General features: G+C 42.3%; 1 protein-coding gene across 1 annotated transcript in view; it reads left to right on the top strand.

The window, feature by feature from the left end:
* Nucleotides 1-19308, top strand: part of PLEKHM3 (pleckstrin homology domain containing, family M, member 3) — a 72865-nt gene extending 53557 nt beyond the window's left edge. The window contains exons 6-7 of the mRNA XM_010160547.1: nt 7615-7772; nt 19131-19308. Of these exons, the coding sequence (XP_010158849.1) occupies nt 7615-7772; nt 19131-19308 (336 nt within the window). The remainder of the gene's footprint in view (nt 1-7614; nt 7773-19130) is intronic.
* The last annotated feature ends 3251 nt before the right edge of the window (nt 19309-22559 follow it).

Here is a 22559-nt window from a genome sequence, read left to right as displayed (position 1 = left end):
TCGGGATGTTCTCTGCCCTGTGTGGGTGATGGGTTAGCATGGTAGTGTGTGTTGCTGCGCGATGCTGCTCTGTGTGTCAGAGCCAGCACCTTGCACTGGTGTCAGCAGTGGGTGAACAGAGTCCCTGGGCTCACCTGCTCCTGTCTACCCAGCTGCCACCCGTACCACAGGCTGAGCAGGCCCCGGGGACAACCAGGGACCTGCAAAGGCTGTGAAGGGAAGAGGAGAGAGAGGATGGGCCACTCGCATTGTGGCCCATTGCATGGCTGTAGCAACAAAAGGTGGAGCTCTCTTGAAGTTGCTGCTGTGTGGGTTTTTTTATTTGTTTTACAGCAATACATAGTGACTGATTCTAGTGTGTGTGCACACAAATATTAAGAAATCAGTCTTCCCCTAAGTCACTTGCAATTTAAATAAACAAGGCAGGCAATCTGAAAGAGATGACTGGGAGTCAAAACGGAGCAAGGAAAGCTGACCAGACCAGTATATTGCACAAAAGATGGGGCAGAGCTGAGATCTGATATCTGTCTCCCTGGGGCTTTTACCTCATAATCATCCTTCCTCCTTCCATTTCCTTTTCCTCTGAACTAAAGATTAATTGTGCATTGAAATTGTAACAAGAATTTGCGGTGTTAAGAATCTGGCAAACGGAAGGGAAAAAATCCTCAAGGAAATTAGCAGTCCACAAGCATTGTCTGTTCCCTAGATATAAATGACTAGGAACTTCCCAGCCAGGGAGTAATGTTTTCCCTTTCTTTTCTCTGCAGCTTGCATTATCCTTAGCTAAGCATATTGTGGCATGCTTGTCTCCAAGTCCATGTTTTCACCACAGAAATCCTGACCCTTCTGAAATCTGTTGCAGGGCAGAGATTATGTTTTACCCTTTGCACTTTAACGCCCAGTCTCCACGCTTAACGAATGCTGAAAGTACCTCCTTGTTCTGCAGTTAGCCAGTAGATCAAGCAACCATTGTAGCTTTCCTGCACCCCAATCTGCTCTCGCTCTTCCTGGCTTGCGACAGAGATAACCAGTGGGAGAGGAGAGAATGCGTCAGAAAATGGTTTCTGAAACATTGTGCAATGTGAGGACAGGAGGTAGAGTGTGAAAGAAAGACAGCTGCAGCAAAAGAGATCTGAGACACACTTTAGGAAAAACTTGCCAGCTGTTTCGAGCGCTGGAGAGTTGTGGGATCTCTGTAGTGAGTTTTTAAGCAAGTCTGACAGTCCTCTAGATGTCAGTTGGTTGTGCTGCAGGCTGAAGAACAAACTAGAGGTTTTTGGAGGTGTTTTTTCCTAGCCCTATTTTCTTATATCATTGATAGTTCTTTCAGAAGCATATTTCACATCTGTCCTGGAGGCAAAAGATTACTGTCTGTGCTGGTTCTGGGTGTTTAGTCCTCCTCTACAAAGCTTCCACCAGTGGAATTTGGAGGGTAGTGAGCACAGTGGTGAAGCTAAGCTGATCTGTTCAGAAGATTTTATTTTCCCTTTCATTCAGTCCAGGAAGCACATTCTCTGTGGTAGTCTGAAGCCTAGGCAAATCTGGAGATTACCTCTGAGCTTGTTCGCAAAAGGCTTGATTCAGTCTAGCTGTTTCTGGAGAGGTGGAAAGAAAACAATCAGGAAGAGGCAAGAACCTATAGAGGATGGTGGAAAGCTATGCACGATTGTTGTCTCTTCCTTCAGATAGCTTCCCTCTGCCAGGCATGCTTGTGACAGCAATCCCAGTAATTAAAGGACTTTCCAGCCTTTCTATGTATATAATTGGTGATGGTGAATGAGCTTCATGTCTACTACCCCTTCTATTTCTCAGTGCCTCTTGGCCTTTTCATGTCTCTTCTGCATTGCATCAGTGCCTCCTAGCAAATCTGTCTGTCTCCCAGATAGAGTCAAGTGTGTGTCTGGCCTTGAGAAATAATCATAAATTTTGCCTGTCAGGGGGAGAGGCCGGGACAATCCAGTTGAGATTTGAACCTGTAGTTCAAGGTGTTTCAGGGATTTCATATCACTTAACCCATACCCTCCAGGCATCACTTGTGTCTGACATGTAAATCAGACTGGAGGAAGAATTGGTACGGATTGCTTGGTGCTCCAGAAGAAGGTTATGAGGGAAACCTTTTTCTTTAAAGAGTGCGCATTCTTATAAACGTTATCTGCAGAGAAATACACCAGCCCCTACATAAGTAATGTTACTGCTTCAGTGTTGGCTTATAAAACAGCTTTATCACCCCTATGACGATAATGATTAACAAGCTGATTTACAAGGGTGGGGTCACAGAGCCATTTGGCAAATTTAGCTTGTCTCACGGTGGCAGTGATACAGTACCTGAGTTTTACAGTATTTTCACTACTTTACCTGAATACTAAACCCTGGTGGTAGGGCTGTTAAGCAGAGCAGTAGCAATGGATACTCCTCAGTGAGGACAATAACCAGATTTTCCTGTGTTTCTCGTACATGAGGAGATTACAGGTCCAGGTCTGAGAGTTCAGGAGGGCTGAGGACATTTCTACCTCCCTTCTCAGTGTTTATTCCCTGACCACTTAGCCACAGTGAAGTGACAGTGTTCCTAGACACGCTGTTACATGGTGCCTATGGTTGTTGGCTGTCCTTTGTGTCAGACTGGCAGAATATACAGGTGTGGGTGGATTTCTCTTCCTTCTCTTAGATTCTGAATAGCTTCAGTTGAAATATCCTTCATCTGTGGATTCTCTATTATCTTGGATCTTAATATAAGAAAAAAAAAGTTGGGTTTTTTTTTTTACCTGCTTCTGATTTTACTGTCATTATGGTATGTTGGAAATTACTCAGATTAGCAAATTCAACCTAACAATTATTTTAGTTGAGAAACCCTTGATGTGGTTTAATATACGATGACACTCTTCAGAATTTGGACTTCTTAACCATGGCAGTTCCTCACATCGAGCCCAACAGTGTATCTGAAAGTTTGGCAAGCTATATCCCCTTTACTGCCTGTCTTGACAATCCTCATGTAGGTGATCAAAGGTATTTAGGCTCTCCATGCTATGTAAACATATACTGTGCTTTGAGAAGTTGGTAAAAATGCACAGACAGGGTAGGAGGTTTCATGGCCTTCGCTCAAACTCACAGCCTAGACTCCTGCAGGGACAGAGGTCTCACTCCTTACCTTTTACTTCCTAGTTAGCGTTACTGACAGGAGCCCTGCCTTAAAAACAAACACTCACTGTCCTGAGAAATGTCTGAAAATGGTACTGTTTTTCTCTTGGGTCCAGAAAGTTCATCGTGTCTGATAGATTTCAGTGTTGATGTATGTGGCCGTGATGCAAAGGTTGGGTACTTCTGTGAACTTGGTCTAATAGGTGGGCGGAAGGCTATGGAGGCGTTACTTGAAGCAATTGTGGATTACAGCTGACTCATTTTTCCTTCTCCTTTTGCACACACCCCCTCTAGTTCCCTCTGAAGCCCTTGTAACATTAACTCCTTGGGAATGACACAGCTGAAGTTTGGAGGGGACTTCTATCCTTATCTTGTCTGATCAATACTTGATTGCTTTTCAGTGACACCCAGTCAGACGCTGCTATTATCTCTCTATTCTGATTTGAACATCTGTTAGGGACCGGAACAAACTCTAATTCTGTTTGGCTGGTTTTCCTTGCGTTTTTTGTCTTGTTCAGTTTTCCAAGCAGAAAGTTATTACAAGCCGTGAGTTTAGGTTACCATCTCTCTGAGTTAGAACTCTCGAGACTAGAAATTCTGCCACTGTTACCTTGACTACCTTTCCAGTTTGGTTTTTAATGGGAAAACATATATATTGCAACACCGTACTCACTGCATTGCTCTCCCGTGGGACTAGTTTGTGCAACCCTCCTTCATGCTGGTAAGTGTGTTCTCATACAAGGAGTCTTTGTTAACTGAAAAGGGAGGACCAAGTGACTTGGCTTCTCTCTGCTGTGTGCCGTGGGCTGGAGTTTTGGACCCCCTGTACTGTGCTGCATGGGAGAAGGTTTAGGGACAAGGCTGGGCTGGGGAGTGGGGGCCTTCAGAGGTGGGCTTCAGCCAGCACTGTGCTCAGCCCTGAGAGCTCAGATGAAAGATGAGGTCAGGAGAGCCCTGTAGCTCTGCATGTGTCAGAGGTGAGGGGACTGCCTCTCTGCCATAGGGATGAGTTCCTTGACCAGTTTAGGAAGAGAAAGCTGCACTGTACCCTCCATCAGTTGATGACCAGGGTGCCATCATCAGTCACCTTTCACCCTTAATTTTGGGCAGTGAAACAGTTGCTTGCACTACAAAGGATTTGCAGTACAAAGAATTTTTTTTTAAGAGTCAGGAATATGTTTTTAAGCCTTTGCAAGTGCAAGCTGATGCTGTCTTATGTTACAGGGATAAGTCAGTGGTGACATTTTTGGTTTCTGTTCCGTTGGGCATACTCTTAACTTAGTTTTGTGCTAAATTTCCACATTACTTATGAAAAGTGATGGACTGTTCCGCGGCAAGTAGTGTGTGATTTCACAGTTCTCTGTTTTGTAAACTTATTTTGTAAGCTTATTTTGTAAACTGAAATGTCCTTAGGAAGGGTTCAGGTCAAAGCTTAGGAGTGACTCCAGCACTGAGAACAGATGTGTGCTGGGATAGCCTGCCTGGGGGCTGTGCAGCCTCCATCACTGAAAGGCTTTAGTCAAGATACAGCTGTAAAGAATGATGTAGATGTTGCTGGCTCTGCCAAGGTGGCCTCTTGAGGTCTTTTTTTCCCCCCCTTCATGATTTCCGTAATATCTGGACAATGCGTTACATCTGTTAAACACACTTCTATTCTTTAATCACTTGTATTTCCTTGAAACTGAGGATCAGATTCCAGTGTCAACTGGGAGAACATCCTGGGACTCAGCCATCGTGGTTCTGGGATGTCTAAACGGACTGACCCTAGGCCTCTGGCTGTCACAAGAGAGTGCTTAGTCACAGGAGAAGTTTTGACACCTTTGATTGTGTCCTGCACTCCTTTTCTCAAGCCGTAAGACACTCACTGGGGAAGTGTTACCATGAAACTCCTCTTGGGGACAGCAAGTAAAAATCATCCTTTTTGCTTGCCAGGGTAAATGGAGATGAGGATTTTATTCTTATTAGCTACAAACACGAATGAGAGAAGGCTGAAAGGGAAAGTCATATCCTGTGCACAGCCCTCAAGTCTCTGATGAAACAAAATGACACAAAATTTACAGATGCTAAAAATAGCGATAACATCAGTTTGATGTTGCATTTTGTCTTCCTCCTATAATACAGTAAAATGGCCTGTAATTCACATTGCAAAATTGGCATGTGTGGCTCTTTGAAGATACCATCTTCGTTGTATGTCTGCAGTGGCCGGAGTTACAGGCCAACCCACTACAGCGCTACAACAGGCTGTACAAATAAATAAACACATAGGGACAAATAACACCAGCTCCTCGGGGGCAGCTGCTCACTCGCAATCTGTCCTGCTTAGGGTGCCGGCTCTTCAGTGTTGAAAACCTTTTGTGCCCTGCACAGTCTTAAGTTCACCCCTGGTGCTTAGGAAGGTAATAGATTATCTCAATTTTGTTTATTACATTATACAAAATAGGTTTTTCATTCAGAGATTGAACTTTTAAGTCCTTGCTGGCAGTGGCATTAGTACAGACTTAGAGAGTTTGTTTGCAGCTCTGTCTTCAGCCTGGCATTTTAAGCTGAGCTCTTGTGTCCTATCAGAGGTGGTTGCTGTAGCATGAAAATACTTTGGAAAACATATATGTATTGTGGTTTATTTATTGTATTTGTATGCGTATTTCGTCTCCTAGGGCTAAACGGCTTTTTGCAGGATGATTAGCCATCTCACTAGCTGGGTGGCCTCACTGTTTCTTTCCTCCTGTTTATTGAATACTATCAGCTTTTGTGTCTTTCCCCTACTCCCGGCTTGTTTGGCTTTCAGACCCTCTGTAACTCTGGAGTCTGTAAGCAAAAAATCTCTTCATTTAAAATGAAAACCAAAACCCAGTTGTGGGCAGCTGAGCTGACTTCTGACCATCTGTTGGAAGGTGAGCAATATTGGTACCTTGAACTATGGCTTCATTTTGGTATTGCATGCAGCAGCTTCTCTGCATTGTTTATATTCCAAATGAAGGGGGTCTTCCTACACCAGGATGCAATAGGAATGTCATTTTTCCTCTAACAGGAGCAGATGTCCTATCTGCAGTACTAGCAATAACAGTGCTGCTTCCTGTTGTTGCAGATGTTGCTCACAGGCTAGAGCTGAAAGCAGAGGGGACACATCTCAGCCCGGTCAACGCCACCAATGTCAATGCTACCTGTGCACCTCCTTTGCCACGTCTACCCTGTAGTAGTGGCTGTCTTGGCTAGTGGGCAGGAAGTTGCCCTGGAACACAAATTTATTTCCTTTCTACTTTACAGAGGGGAGGAGTGCTTCCAGAATCTCTGTTGTTCTTCTCTGCCTTGACCTTTGCTTTCTCTAGATCGTTTATACTAAACCCAAATTACAAGCCGTGTGTTCCATGTTTAGGGAAGGGATGCCAGAACTCAGTCTGGCACACATTTAAGTGTAAATCTGCCCACTCTTAGGTTTCAGGGCACAGCCCTGTGCAAGCCTTCAATTAGCAATTATTGCATTCTTTTTGCTTGTTATAGGAGGTCACTATCAAATTCCGTGACACATTTCTATCACTAATCTGGCAGGCTGCCATTCAGACCACAGGAAGCCCAGAAGAGAAGAATGTACACTTAGGGCCTTACTCCATCTTCATTATTGCCTACACCAGCAGAATTCCTTAAAGTCTCTGGAAGTTTGATCTGAATGGAAAGTATTTTGCCTGAATAGCACCCCTTATTGAGGCATTGTCACCGAGTCACAAATTCAGATGAGTGTTGTGGCTAGCAGTTTAATCTATACTGCATGGCTGTTTTTTCACACCAACACAGGGAGTGTTAATCACTTCTAAAGGTCTAACAGGATTGTCTGGCAGTGAGGGACTTCTTGATTTGAGAGCTGGACACTGAAGGAAAAAACACAGTTCCTATTCAAGAGTTTATCTGAGAAGTTATTCATTTTGGCAATGAGGGGAATATTGTATTTTAATGGTTTTCAATGGGAAACACAGCCTTCCTGAAGGAGCAAATCCAGGGTTACCTTCACAAAAAAAAAAAAAAAGAAAAAAAATCCTTTTGCTTTGGAGGAAAAGGAACAAAGACAAAACTGTGATTTGTGCATAAAAATTAATAAGAAATTAAAATCATAACTGTGAGACAGTATCTGTAGCTGTCAGCTCGATGATAATACGGAAGTCTTCAATTATTTTCCTGTCTACTTTTTTGTGCCTTGGTGTATGAATGCGTTGTTGTACTTAAAATGACTACTAACCTTGTGTGTTGTTCCCATTTAGAGACCTACAGAGAGATGGTAACTTTGTTTTTACTTTCAGATCATTGCCAGTTCATTGGCTACTATTATCACATGTGATTTCATGGAGCTATAATTTTTGGGAAGTAACTTTCCTGTGTTAACCAGCAGCACTTAGCTGCATTTCTGTATTAATAAATATAATCTCAGTCCTTCAGGGAGTTCTAGTCCTTGTTTGGGGTTCATTCCATGTTGTCTTCTTCTCCTTTCAGGTTATTGAAGGAAAGCTGGCTCCTTTCTTGGGGAAGGTGATAAAGTTTGCCACCTCTCATGTGTACAGCTGCAGCCTTTGTAGTCAAAAGGGTTTCATCTGTGAGATTTGCAACAATGGAGAAATCCTTTACCCCTTCGAGGACATTTCTACAAGCAGGTACTGTAATGTCAGTCATACATTTGGCTCACGTATCTTATGTTTAAATAAAAAGGGACTGGATCCCACTAATGCACATTTCTGGGCAGCTACACTAGATTACTGATCCAGGGAGGCCAGCATGAACAGACTTGGAAATAGATGGGAAGAGCCACTTCCCAAAGCCCTGTGAGTCTCTAAACAGCTGCTCAAAAAAGGAAGAGTCCCCAGTAGCATTACACAGTGTGGTTTACCCACAGTTCTGAGTTTGCAAAATGTCCTGAAAAGCCAAATGGATTCTCTGGAGTGATCACAGACATCCTTGTGGTGCCTGATGTCACTGGGCCCATGATGTACTGGGATTGTACATTATGAAACAATAACCATCTATTCTAAAGTGTTCTCCCCATGAAATGTTATAGCTAATTCTCTGCTTTCCGTATGCCCCTGTATGCACTCTCTGTGCCTATGTATGCAAGATTTTTTATTTATTTTAATGACACTGCTGTTCTTAGGTGGTGACAAAATAAATATAAGTATATGCCAGTCCTAAGCTAAACAAAAGAACCTTTATTTCACATTAGATGGAGTACTGGATGCCAGAACAGGGACAGGAGTTGCATGGAAAACCTAGAAGCAAAATGGAGGAAACCAGAGCAGACTTGGCAACACAGCAGTGTTACTACTCTTTTTTAAAAAATGTCTTGGATTTTGAAATAAGGAGACTATTTTTTATTAAACTCAACAGAAAGACAGTATATCTGACGGCACAGCATTCCTCCATAGATAAGTAGTTTTCTGGCTGTTTCAAATACAGTCATTTTAATTTGTTCTCCAAAGTGTTTCACTGAAGGGGAAAAAAAATTGAAGAGCCACCTTTGGAAAAAATCAGGACCAGCCTGTTAAAAGGGCTTTGTTAAGAATCCAATTCCCCTGCATGCACAAAGACGTTAAATTACAAGTAAGAAGGGACTACTCTTCCGGGATTTTCAGCCTGACCTGAGTTTCAAACACTGTTTGCACATTCTTTTTCCAAACTCTGGTTCTAAAAAATGCATTGAAAAAGCAGTGGACATAAGCTAAACAAGGTGTGCAGCTGAGCTCTATAAACAGTTTTCAAGAAAGAATGTATCTAGGGTGCATGGTGAGATAGACTGAGTTAACAGGAGAGACTAAGATGACATAAAGCATAAGATGTCTATTGAGACTGTATAAAAGGCGGTTGAAGATACTACTGAAAGATTGATGAGAACTTGTAACAGCATTTGGGAATACAAGTTTACTTGAAATCTCCGTCCATTTGATTTGTCTGGGGGATTTTTGGTCACAAAAGCATTGTTGGGTGTTTATTGTTCACCCGCCCTTCAGCTGACATCAGGCATACCTTGCAATTCCAGAGTTTAAAACCTTCTGGAATCAAATCGTATTTGTCAGCAGTTCAGTGAAAGCCAAAAGGAGCTGCTCTAGCTCCTGTTGTTACATGAAGTAGAAGCCAGAAAGGACTTCAGTTCATGTTTCACAAATGCGAAGTTGTGGTTGATGTCATGGTCTTTGTTAATGATTTTAATTAAAACACAATCAGTGTGAAAGGTTCTCCAATATTTATCTTTCTTATTTTGTCAGAGGTCATTCTGCTTATTCCTTTTATACTCCTTATCACTAAACCTTGCTTTTATCCCCAGCAGCTTCCATTTCCCTCCCTAGTTGTTTTTCTCATCTCATTGCTGCTCTGTGTGCACATGCACCTCTGTGAAACTAACCTGATTATTTCAGTTCCATGGTTTTGCTCTTTTCCACCTTCAGGCTGGAGGCAAGTCATGCCACAGAGGAGGCTGTGTGTTCTCCTGTGCAGCTCCATCAGCTGCAAAGCAGTGTGGGAGAAGGCCAGGTAGAGAGGTTTGTGTCTGTTTCCATCTCTTACAGATGAGAGAGGTTTCTGAGGTAGGTGTGCTGACCGCTACAACAGCAGGTGTAAGGTGGGGAGGGTAGTTAGAAATAGGCGTACAGATTAGCCTGAGGCAGGTGGAATGGCAAGGCACAAAAGGTTCATGTGAAGTCTTGCAATTATACCTGAAATTTCTGATGACGTGTTCAGCTTTCCTTATTAGTTGTGTCGTAGAGAGCTCTGAGTAAACACTCAACTCAGATTTGTGATTTAGTTGTACTATTCTGAGTGCACAGTATGTGGTGAGAATTAACTATGCTTCCCTTTCTCCATCCTGGTTTTCTGGAATTGCTGTCTACAGGATAGTATTCACATACTGTGTTCAGTACTTGGCTACCGAGCACCCTGGCAGTAGCTGCTGAGTTACGGAGGGAAGAGCAGCTGAACTCCGAAGACCATGTTTTTCCTTCTTGCTGTTGAATGTTGCTCATTCACTTTTGAGCATGCTACTAATTCTACCAGCAAACTGGGCTGGTAGGTTAGAAATATTCCAAGGTGGGTGCATGACAGTTTTTGCAAAATTCACCTCTGAAATGTCTGAGAAGTGAAGTCTGGTTGGGGGGTGGGGTGGTCTGTGTTTAGCTGGCATTTGGTTTTCTGGCTACCTCCCTGACCTTCCTCGCTCTTTGGAGAGAAGAGTGACAGCTGTCAGAGAGGCCATTGCAATTCCAAGGTGGTCTCCTCTGGCTGTTGTTACCTTTCCATCTTCGTGGTCTCTTAGGTCAGCTTTGAGGTGGAGCAATTGTTTCACTCCAAAACATTCTCAGCAGTTTCTGGAGCAGTCTTCAGTAAGAATTTATGAAGGATGGGTCTTCTTTAGATAGACAGAGCTGAGAGAAAATGAGGGCCCCTTTCGAGGGCTGGAGTTTCTCTTTGGTCAGGTTATTTGCTTGAGAGTAATTTTTGTCAGTCCTTGAGCAAACAGAGTGAATACCTGGGTTATGCGCTCCTCGGGGTTTGAATACACATATATTACATACCCTTCTCTCACTAATCAGCATGACACATTCCTTTGTTGGCAAACGGTTCCAAAACAAACACAATCAGTTCACTTAATTAGCGGGTCTCTGGGCTGTGCTTGGCAGGCTCTTTACATCCTGCTCAACAATACAGCGCAACAGTTTGCTGCCTTGAATGTAAGGGTGGGCTCACAAAGTCATAAGCTTTCTAATGATATTTCCTTTCTGTGGCTTTTCTTGAGAGGTGGCCATTCTGCACAGAGCTTAATGAAAGCTGTGATTCAGTAGTTAAAACAGTTTCTTAAAAATTGTCCTGTCCTTCGCAGTGCCTCTTCCAGGCAGTTTGATTCTTCTGCCCCCCATTTTCCTCTTTTCTGTCTTACCCATATTTATGTAATAGTTCATCAGGGTTTTTTCTAAATTTCACAATTTCAGCATCTTTTTGAAGGCCTTTAAATCGTGAGAACTATATTTAAAGCCGCCTGAGTTAATTGCACATTTCATGGAGTAGATTGCAGGCTAATATAAACTCTCACAGCTTTGCTTTTGCTGGGGCTCTGGCAACTTAAACAACCTAAGCATCTACCTCCCTGTTTTATTTCTTGCACTAAATTTGCCCTGAGCTTAAATTTAGCGAACAAATGTATAAAATTTTCATATTGTATCACTCATTTTGTGTTTACAAGTGTTGTAAAATGGGTTTAAATATCCCTGGTTATAAATTGGCATGTTAGAGCTATCCTTGCCCATTTGTTAGCAGCCAGGCACTGCCCCTCAAGTTGTTCTGATATTGCTTGTTCTTTATTAATGTGGTGAAGAGTTTTTCTTTCTTCCTCCTAAAATTAAAAAAAAAAAAAGCACAAGTGAAAAGCAATGCCTGTGTAGTGATACTATTTTCTGTCATATGTGGCTGTATTCATTTATAACCTACAACAACTTTTAACAAGTTTTAAATCTTAAGGACTATCGAGAAAAATACCCTTGAAACAAGAATGGAATTATTAATTAAAAAGTGTTTTCTGTCCAATTAGATAATCAAGTAACTACAGTTATGGTTAAGATTATTACGTGCTACCCAGTTAATAGTGTTGGTCTTGCCTGTGTGTCAGCATCCTAGTGGCTCCTTTCACAGGCAATTTGTTGTGTTTGCTCGTAAAGCCACTTGCTTGGATAAGAACTGTTTAGTCAATTCCTTGCCTTTTATGTGATGACTGTAGATGTATGTGAACCATGGAGAGCTGCTCTTTTGTGTTTGTATTCATTTATCAAGGCTAAACTGTTTTCACTTTGCAAAGTTAATTTGTTCTGCAGATCAGTTAAGACATGTAGACCTTTTAAGATACAAACCAGAAGACCCAAGTTTAAAATAGATGTGCCACAGAACAGGCTTGACTATATCAGCCGGCTTGGATGCCTCTATAATCTTTGGCCACCATCCTGATAAGACCTATGAATGTACTTAACTTTACACATAGCGAGAAGTCTCACTAAAGGCTCTGAGGCTGTGCTTAGCTTTATGTGCATGCCAAAGTCTTTGCAAGATCACAGCTCACTGTGTTATGGATGCCGGGTCACTGGACAAAACCAGCTTTGAGCATTTGGGAGAATGTTAAAGGTAGATATTAGGTGGAGAGGCTGAAATACATAGTAGAGAGCATTTCCACAAAACACCTTGGCACATGTCAAAGGTGTCATTCAAAGTACCTCATTTTTCCTCTTGCTTTGATTAATTTATTTTATGGTAGACAGCCTTTCCCCAAGCTCGGTTCCTGAGCTGTGCTGGTAGTTTAGTACCTAATTTTTGAAAGAGCTTAGCTTATCGGATGTTGTTAGTTGGTTCAAAGCACCCTGAAGTGATCTGCTCAGCACTTTCTTTACTTACCTAAGTAGAAACTAAGCACTTCCATTTACTTACCTAAGTAGATGCTAAGTTCTCCTGATAATTTAATTTCAGCTGAATCTGTCAAAACTGGTCAAACTCTTCTGGTCTGGATCTTCTGATTTTTGCCTGTCCAGGGTCGTGGAGTAATGCTATCTAGAATACATAAAAAGAAAGATAAAATGTACTGGCATTTTCATCAAGCATTGTCTTTTGAAACTGATTTAGCTTTAGAGATTGGTTTTATGTGCCTCATGCCAGAGGTGTTAACTGAGTGTTCAATGTAAAGGCACGTATCTGCTTCGGGTAGGAAGGTCTCTGCAGTGTTGCCTTGTGCTCTTCTGCGCTGGCTGAACGTGGCAGCCATCTCGCTTCCAGTTTCTGGTTTGCAGCTTTCCTGCTGTGCTGTCTTCCTCATTCTGGAAGAGTTTGAATTTTCCAGTCAAGACCTTTTAGCTCTTCCTCCTCCTTCCGCATGCAAATTCCCTTTTTAAGATAGACTTCTCTGTCTCCCAAATATGATTCCTTGTAGACCAGATAGCAGCTTTGCAATTGCTTGTTAACTCACACTGCTAAGAAATTCTAATACTACCTTAATAATCCTGTTGTTAAATTAATCTTGTTGTTAAAATATACTTTTTTTTTTTTTTTTTTAATTTTAAGTTCCTTTTTTCCAATCTTGCGACCAGGTAGGCATGTCTTCAGCATTATGGCAGAACTATGAAGTCCAGGTGCCTTTGCCTTTCTCTTTTATTAAAAGCATAAATCCTGACTTAATCACAGGATTTCCAGATGAGGCTTACAGAAAAATGTAAAATAATAGGATCATGCAGTCAAATTGTAACATTTGAGGGCAGCATGTTAGTATTACTGTTAATTGTATTGCCTGAATCTTTGCTTATAGGTCTTCAACCACCACTTTGTGAATACAGTTCTTTAATAACCGGAGGGGTAGAGGGGCAAAGTCCAGTTCATGGCGTGGCAGCTAGCAGAGGATGTATGTCTGAGCAATGTAAATGCTTGAATCTCTGTGACATCTCAGCCTCTCCAGCGGTTTGCAGTTAGTGGATCTGCCATATGTAGGGCTTTTCCCCTTTCCAAAGTGACTTAGCTCCAGTGACTGAATTGTGATCACATGTGTTTCAGATGAAACGTTTTAATACTGATTTGAGTGTCCCGTTACTGATTTCTTACAAACTGCTGTGCACAGGCCACATTACTTGGCTTGGGATCTCTGAACTTGGACAACTCGCAAAGTGCCGCACTGAGGTCAACAGTTAACAGTTGTGCACGCTGTTTCCGTACCCGCTGCGGCCAGCACAGGACCCAGGCATGCCGTTATAAATGAGGAACGTCTTCAAGCTCTGCTGGCATATCAAGGGTAACCTGTCTGATGAGCAGGTATATGGAAAGGAGAACTCTGGTTATGCTTTGAATCACCACTGGCTCCCTGAATGCCGAATTAATAATTATTAATTAGGATGAATTTCAGACATGTTACCCTTTGAGGGGCTGGGTGGTGGACTCTGCTCTGGGGTTTTTTGGCCTTTTTTAATCTTCTTCAGAGGCAAATTTTACATAAGCAGGTCTGAAGTATTAACAGTTTTTAAGTATGGTATTAAAAAAAAACCCCATGTCTAGTAAAGACTGCAAGTGTGTCATACAAGGCATTATCCTAACAAGCTCCTTATAGGGACAAATCAATGTCATATTAGTGCCAACTTTCTTCCATTCATTCACTACCCGGGCGTCCCTCCCTAGGCAGGCTCCTTGCGTTGGTTCCTAGGCAACTCTAATAATATTGCTGCATGTGTGTCTCAGGCATTGATTGCCTTTGGGGCTTTTTTTGTGTTGTAAGTGAACACAGGCTAGTCCGCTTTCTTTCTCTTTGTATTCTGCTAAGGTCTCTGAGAGTTTTGAAGGGCGCGTCTGTGATATTCACAGCTGAGCAGTTCAGAAATACTTGCAGACAGGCACATGTGCAGAGCATGGGATGGTGGTCATGCTGGAATCCCTAGGCAAGGCTTACTGCAGCTACTGTGGTTTGCTCTTTGGGGGTTTTTAATAGCCAAGTTCCAGGTGGCATAGTATTTTGGGTGCTTGGTGAATGTATAGCATCATCTAAAGAAAGTGTAATGATCAGCCCCATTTTATCTTGTTTTTACTCTGCATGGAGGGGAAAAAAAATACCAACATGGAAGAGTCAATGAAGGGTTCAGCCCTAAATCAAATCCTTACTGAAATTCCTTTCAAGGGATTACTCATTTGAGTGAATGCATGCAAGGTCTGGCACAGAGGTAGTGAGTTTTTCAAATGAAAAAATGAAATTTGATGTGTAAAATTACAAGAGAAAGGATGGTGGGTGAATATGGTACTGCAGTGAGACGGGGAGCTCTTTGCCCTTCTCAGCTCTTCTGAGAGCTCCTGGCTGACCTTGAGCAAGTCACTGCACCCCTTGTTTCCTGTTTGCAAGGTGGGAATGGAGGTGTATCTGCCATACACTCCTTGTTCCTTTCAGGGATGAACAGCACAGCCATGAGCTGCTTTTAGTCCCTGCTTGGTGTTGGGAGCCAGACAGGCACATGCCCATGTGCATGGTACTGGAACCTTGCTAGTCCCAGCAGCTTCACCGCAGCATGGTCACGCTTGGACCATCTGTCACTGCAAGGTTCCCAGGAGACAAATAAAACTGTCTTTCAGATGACATCCTGAGCCACCAGTTGATCCTCTGTGGTTTGTTTTGTCTGCTTAAGGTGGAAGGTCTTTGAGGCTTCCTTGTGATACACCACCCTCTTTGGGCACCTGATCTACCCATGGGCACCTAAATGGTGGTGCAGTACTGAGCAGGAATAGGAGTATAATCAATTGGTTGTGCAGAATCTAGAATTACTTGAGCCATAGGATTGTGAAATACACATGGGAAGCATGAAAATAATTTGGCAGAATTCATGGTTTACCAGATATTGTTATGTATATGTTTCAAATGTCCAGACTTAATGGGAGATATAACATTGGCATTTCCTCAGCATACAAGGAATGATTTTACGCTTTTAATATAGAAAGGCTTTTCTTTTGTAACTAATAATAATCATAATAAGAGCATTGTAATGCCTGTCTGGCTGTAGAGAGCTTTGTCCTTTCTCTGTTACACTTTCAGTGCAATAGAAATTATTTAAAGGATTGAACATTTCTCTACATTTTTGTCACTTTGGTGTTCAAACAAGTAAAACATCGTTAAAACATAAAACACCCCTGATAGTCTCAACAGAACTTGAATTTGTCAGGAAAAAGAGAGAAAACACTGAAACAGAGAGAAGGCTATGTCAGATGCCCTCTTAGAAGACTGAAAACAACATGCAATGTTCACCAGTTCTTCAAGTAATATGTGAAAAAGAGGAAGATGATGTTAGTGTGCAGGATTGAATATCACTCATTAAAGATGGCAGTGTGAGAGGCCTGAATGCCTGGGGCGCATCAGCTTATCATCAGTGGTGTATGGAAGTCTCACCAAAGATGCAGGGACTTTTTGGCCTGTAGCCAAAGAAGAAGTCAGGATTCGGAAACAGTACCTGAGCTGTGAATAACCTATGACAACAACAAGGGTTAAGGGAAAGATAACTAAGTGTATTATGTGAACCTGTTAAGCCACAGAACCTTTTAGACCATAAAAATGTACTTTTTCTCCAGCGAATTAAAAGCATTTTGGAATACTGAGGCTTGAAAACAGAAGAAAAACTATAAAACTCATGTGGAGATAAAATCAGATGTCAAGATTAAATAAGAAGCAATGTTTGTAATACTGTAAGAAGGAGTATAATGTTGGTGAGGTTTTTGATGTCACTGGAAAATTTCCTGCAGTGAGATTAGGAATGGTCAACCAATTGACATTTCCAGGGTCAGTTGAGACTGACTGTATCTGATATGCTGAGAAGCAAAGCTGTAGATGGCTGGAGGTAGTATAGCTCCATCACTTTAAAGGGAGTAACTTCCAGTTTGCCCAAAGGCAGAGCAAGATCAGCATTGCCCCTGACCCTGGTGACTAAGTTTCTGTAGCAATGAGGGGATGCAAGCATGCAATGAAGGCTGACCCCAGGTACCCTCTCTACCTGTCCTTGCACAGAGGCAGCTTTGCTCTGCGACCTAGCACAGTTCTTGCAGGCAGCTCTTTTGTTGTCATCTGCACCCCGCGGTTGGTGCTGGGAGTACATTAGCCTTCACCAGAGAAAACAGAAAATAGGTTTTCAGAGGGGCTGTCAGGGGTGGAAGCACCAGAATGGACTGGTGATGGTCATGATGGCTGCTGGCGCTGTGGATGTGAGATGTGGGGCTGGCTCTTTGCACTGCCTCTGGGTAGCGCTTGACAGTGTGGGATCCTGGTCAGAGCTTCCGCTACTGCACCAGTTCTGCTAACAGTACAGACATTTCTTCTGTCTCTTTTGGTTCTGAGCAATGGGAGAGCAACTTGTTCATTTTTTCTTATGAGCTTATTTCTGAAAAATGAATTCTTATTAATTTAAACACCATCAATCTTTGTTTTCCCTGGTGATGGCCTTTCACTGGGGAGAACAGGTGTGCTGGCTCCTCTCTCATCCTGCTCCATGCATTTCAGCAGCAATTTCTGATAAGTTTTGCCACCTCCATGCATACTATGGAGAAAGATTGAGCGAGTGTAGGGAGTGGCAACGCAGGAGCACAAAATTACACTCCTCATCAATCATTACCCTCTAGCAATTTCCAGGGCACTGTAAATTGCTGACTAACAAGGGAGAATTAGCTTGATAAAATCACCATTAGTGTCAGTTCAGAATGATGTAAAGTTTTAAAGACACTGCTGTCCTCTCTGTGTCTCCCTCATCCATTAGTGTGTCTGTTCATGGAGATCCCAATCCAGCAAAGCATGTAAGCACATGCTTAATTGTAGGCAGATCAGTAATCCCAAGGAAATCACTGGAATATGAGTCCTAAGCATGTGTCTATGTGCTTCACTGGATCAGGTTATAACACACATTCTCTGAGCACAGAAATTATAAATCTCTCTGTGAGACAGTTTCTTGATTCAAAACCAGATTTAGACTCACTAGGTAGGCTTAGAAATATGACAGTCAAGTTTTACTGCAAGAGAGCATAGTAGTTAGTAGATATACAACATTATACTTAGCCTCTTTAACTTTCCTTTTCTTACTTGTTGTTTGAGTTTTATCAGTTTATGCTAGCTAGAAATGTGCCTCTCTAAACCTCTGCATACCCTTCTCAAAGCTCTGCAGTTACTAAAATTTAGACCATGTTTGGACCCATGAATAAAACTTAACACAACCATATCAGGAATGGATCTTTAAAAGTTACAGGTGAGATGCAAATGCAGCCTGTTTTTTTCTTCATGTTTTCAGTTTTTCTTCACAGTCTTGAAGACAAGGACCTTATTTCTAAGGGGAAAAAAAAAAGCGCAACACAACAAAAAAAGCTCAAGGTAAACAAACAAAAAACCCCACTAAAGATATAACAATGGCTACTTGGATCTCATATGGTCATTTGACTACAATAGCTGTGAAAAAGGAAAAGTGCGAGGCATTTCAAGACTTCCCACAGAATCACCATGGTGACCAGTGCCCTTATCTGTATTTCAAAATTGCTTTCATTATTTGATTATCCAACTGGAATCTAAGACTTTGTACCTCTAACACTGTCATCCTTTTTATTTTTTTCATTAGGTTACAAAGCTGTAGTGACTTCCTCATCACTACACATAGTTACTTGCATTGAAAGGCTGACAGTGTCCAACAGTTTAGCTGTAGCCCACTGCACGATCACCAGATCTTTCATTGCTCCATAGCCATCTGGAACTGGGGCTTGATCTGCTGTGAACATTACATCCATTGCCTCAGAGTGCCCCAAAAGTAATCCAGTCGTCTTGTTTGAGCAGACATTTGCTTGAAGTCATAATATCACATCTGAGAACAGAATAGCACAGCTTTGAATGCCAGAAGTGATAATTGTGTTGATCTAGTCCAGTCTTCCACAGGACACAGAGCAGAAAGTATCACCTACCTCTGTTTGACGTTTTACTTTGTGGAGTGATGAATTCTTCTGCTGTTGAAGTGGACTGTACTTTATTCTTTCCAGAACAGCTGACCACTGGAACTTCAATGAGGAGCATGTCATATCTTGACTGTTGCAAATGCTGAAATATATCTTAATGGAAATGAATACTGTTACTCTTAATTTACAAGCCAGAGCAGCAAACTTGTCTCTCATGAAACAAAATTGATGTCTATTCTGTGATAAACCTGAATGCTAGTTGATAAGAAGATAAGTATTAACCCTTTTAAAAATGTCTCTCTGGCAAGCAGAAGTGCTAGGACAGATTCTCAGCAACTGCAAATGGATGCAAGTCAACTTACTGTAGTGGTCCTGAGTAGCTTTACACCAGCAGAGGTGTGGGCCAGCCAGTATCTTTTACAGCTCCTCTCTTTTGAAACATAGCGTGCTTTGAGCTACCGGAACTCTAAGAATGTCTACTGCCCACAATCCCTGTGAAGTCCATTGCATGCTCCGGTCCCATTTTGTCATTCAATTTTGACACTAATTTGTGTTTGCAGGTGTGAAAGCTGTGGTGCTGTCTTCCACTCTGAATGCAAAGTGAAGGCTGTACCATGCCCCAGGTGTGTGCGTAAAGAATTGCAGAAGAAGCAGAAATCCTTCTGGAGGCGACTAAATATGGATGAAAACTTCGAAGAGTCTTGCAACATGTTTGAGTTGTCATATCAGAACACATGAGTTCCTCAAGGCAGTGGCCAGCCTGAAGAGAAATCCCTTTCCCAGCTGCCAGCTCAAGCCAACATCTCAGCTTAGCCAGGCGGAAGGCTTTTCGCAAAAAAATATCTGACCTTCTTCATCTGTGAATAGTAGCTGCCAAAGTGGCTGCAAAGCCTTGTTGGCTTTGAAATACCAATGGCTAAACTGCATTTTCCATTGAAGTTCAGCCGCTAGCTCTTATACAAAATGTGGTTAAATTGAAATGCTTTAGATCCAGCTAATTAAGCGCCCAACCTTTTCTTTTCCACCTCTGCAGAAGACTTTTCCTCGAGGCAGAAAATATTTACTGCCATGACCACATTATTTTTTATGTTGTTCATGTAGAATTGATGAATTCACCTACTTATTTATGTGCATTATTTATTTATTAGTAGCCTTGTCAGAGATTCTGGTGAGGTGTTTCACAGAACCCAGTGGGGTAGGAATGATTTTAAACCCACCTGCTCCTTCTGATTTGGACAGGTGGTTCCATTTCCTCATGTTTCCAGAGAGCTATTTTTAAAGGATCAGTGCGTTTACATGTCACTCCTCCCCGAGGAAAGCCAAGTATCTCCCATCAAAACTTACTCATCGTGCTTGCAAACATAAGACGCAGAATAATTCCTTCAGCTATGTTTATATATTCATAAACACCCCAGTGAACTATTCCATATGCAGATAAGGAGGGGACTTGCTCCTGTTTTTGTTCAGGCTGGCTATATCAGTCAGGTTTTACCCTGGTTATTCTTGATCTATGTGAGGCCATGTTTTCATCTCCAGTAACATGATGTTGGTTCTGACGTCCCACTAGTCTCATGTTTTAAGACATTTAAGTGTCTACCTTGATTTTGTTTTTATTTCATGTTTACTTTAAGTGTTTCTCTAAGCTGAACCTGTTAGACTGATAGTCAGGAAAGTAGTCCTGCCCACATTAGTTAAAAAATACCTCTGAAATTGTGAAACACTAGCTTGCTGTGCTCGTATGCAGTTTGTGTTCCGCTTTCTCTGTGAGCTCAAAGGGATTTTATACTTCCGTAGTGACTTCCGTGGTGGAGGGCGAAGTTCCTTGAGGTATGGATCTGCACCACACACCTGGAACACAGGGAAGTATTAAACACGGTAAACTACATAGATTGTGAAAGGGGGTACGTGGTGGATTTAACTGGGGAGGTGTGTGTCATCACTGGCAGTATGTTTAATTCATTGCGGCTTCCCCTCCAGTGAGCACTTAGAAATCCTCCTCCCTCCAATCCACATTCTTACTCTTTCTCCAGACCCAGCAGTAATGTGTGTGTTTCGTACATACAGAAGCATTCACATATATATACACATACATTTATATACAGAAAGCAAATACGTTTTCAGGAGAAAAAAGCCAGTCACATGCATGTGTATTTTTCCTCTTTTCTCACACAGGATTGTGAAAATGCAGAATACCGATCTTGGCTTCCTATATAATCTGCAGGCTCTTGTATACAAGGCAGAAAGCAGTCTTGAGCATTGAAGCACTTCACTAATTGCTGAAGTATTTTAAATAAAAGAACAGGGTACATCATGCTTACATTAAAAGGTAAAACACTACAAGGAATTACCTTGTGCTGGAGTATAAGTGGTTACCTTTTCCTCCCTCCAGTCAAAGGAAGTAGCTGAATCTGAGCTTTCTGCAATCTGAGTGTGACTACTACACATATAGAAGCATGTTTATATCTGTATACAGTAGACAACCAGTGCCTTTCTCTTCCAGAAGTCCTCCTCGCAGTGGGATGCTTTGGAAGGAAGTGAGGGTTTTTCCATGTTCTTGGCAAAGTAGTGTAGGGATTCCCATATTTAGTAAACCTGGTGAATCATGCACCTTTGTCACTAAAATTAATACTTCCCCTACACAGGGATGTCTCTGTCTCAGCTCACTGTTCCTCCTGTGAAATGAGTTGCTTTTGGCTATCATCCTTACAGTGTTCCTTGCAAGTCCATTCCCACGTGAAGAATTCCCTGCATGTTCACAAATGCAAACACTGGGGAAGTATTGTGGAATTAGTCACGCAAACAGGAACCTCAGTGGTACTGGCTGAATAAACAGTACGCTCCCATATTTTTCAGCATGTGTCACCAGAACTAGTCCTGTGGCAAAGCCAGTAGCTCTGAAACTGTCAGAATTTGGCAGGTACTATTTTGAATTAGCTCTAGACATAATGGTGGGTCATTAAAGAAAAAAAGGTGATGTTTTTCATATCATCATGCTCTGGTATTTAAGATACCTCACAGTGCTGGTTCCTGTCCAGCTCTGTTTAGAGAAGGCTGCTTGTGTGCACTGTCAGAAACGCTGTGGTGTCAGGGAATCAAGGTTCAGACACTGCGAGCTATTAGTTTCTTTGACAAACATCCTGATCTCCAAAGTGCCAGTCACGTGGGTGGATAGTTATTCTAGTTGAATTCTAGAATAACAATGCAGACAGCATTGGAGTTACTCTGGGCTTGTACAGGTATTACAGAACAGTTTCTTTGCTAACTGAGATTCACAGAAGACTATGACGTCGGCGAAACTGCTGGCATTAGTCAACGGGCCCGGAACCACTGCCATTACTAACGGCAAAGGGCAAAAGCGTGTTGTTGCAATATGCTGGCAGCGCCCAAAGCGTCGGGTAAAAGGATACTGTACAATACAGATCAGATACGTTTCTTTAAAATCCAATGTTGTTGTAAACAAGCCAGTTCTAAAATGGATACACGTTCATTTCTACCTTGAGAAAGTAGTATAGCTTCTCATGGTAGCTGAGGGAGCAGACTGTAATGTAGAAGATGCTTTCCTCTCAGGGATGCCTAGCTCCTATCCAAAAGAAGTTATTCCATATGACTGGGTAAGATAGTCTTTCGTAAGCTTAGTGAAAGGTTTGACCCTGCCCTCAGAAGGTGCCGATGCAGTTGGAACAAGCCCTGTTCATTTTTCAGGACTGCAAGGCAAAAGAGTAACTCGAAACTACTGCTCACATTGCTAGCTCTCAAAAGACCCAGCTCTAAAAGGACAGTTTTCCTGCATGAGCCATCTGCCAGCAGGAGACTGGCGTTCTGTAAGTGGTGTGGGTTTCAGACAAGGCTGTCCCCTTGCGTGGTTGTCTCTGCTGTACTAACAATGCTGCGTGCTGGTCCCAACTGCTGCTCTTCTCCCCTTCTGCAGCTGACAGCAAGCACGTGGCCCTGCTCTGCAGACTTCGGGGTGGGCATCAGCTGGAACAGTA

Source organism: Eurypyga helias, unplaced genomic scaffold, assembly GCF_000690775.1.
Source record: "Eurypyga helias isolate BGI_N326 unplaced genomic scaffold, ASM69077v1 scaffold1901, whole genome shotgun sequence".
Classification (NCBI taxonomy): Eukaryota; Metazoa; Chordata; class Aves; order Eurypygiformes; family Eurypygidae; genus Eurypyga; species Eurypyga helias.
This window is presented reverse-complemented; position numbering and strand designations above follow the sequence as displayed.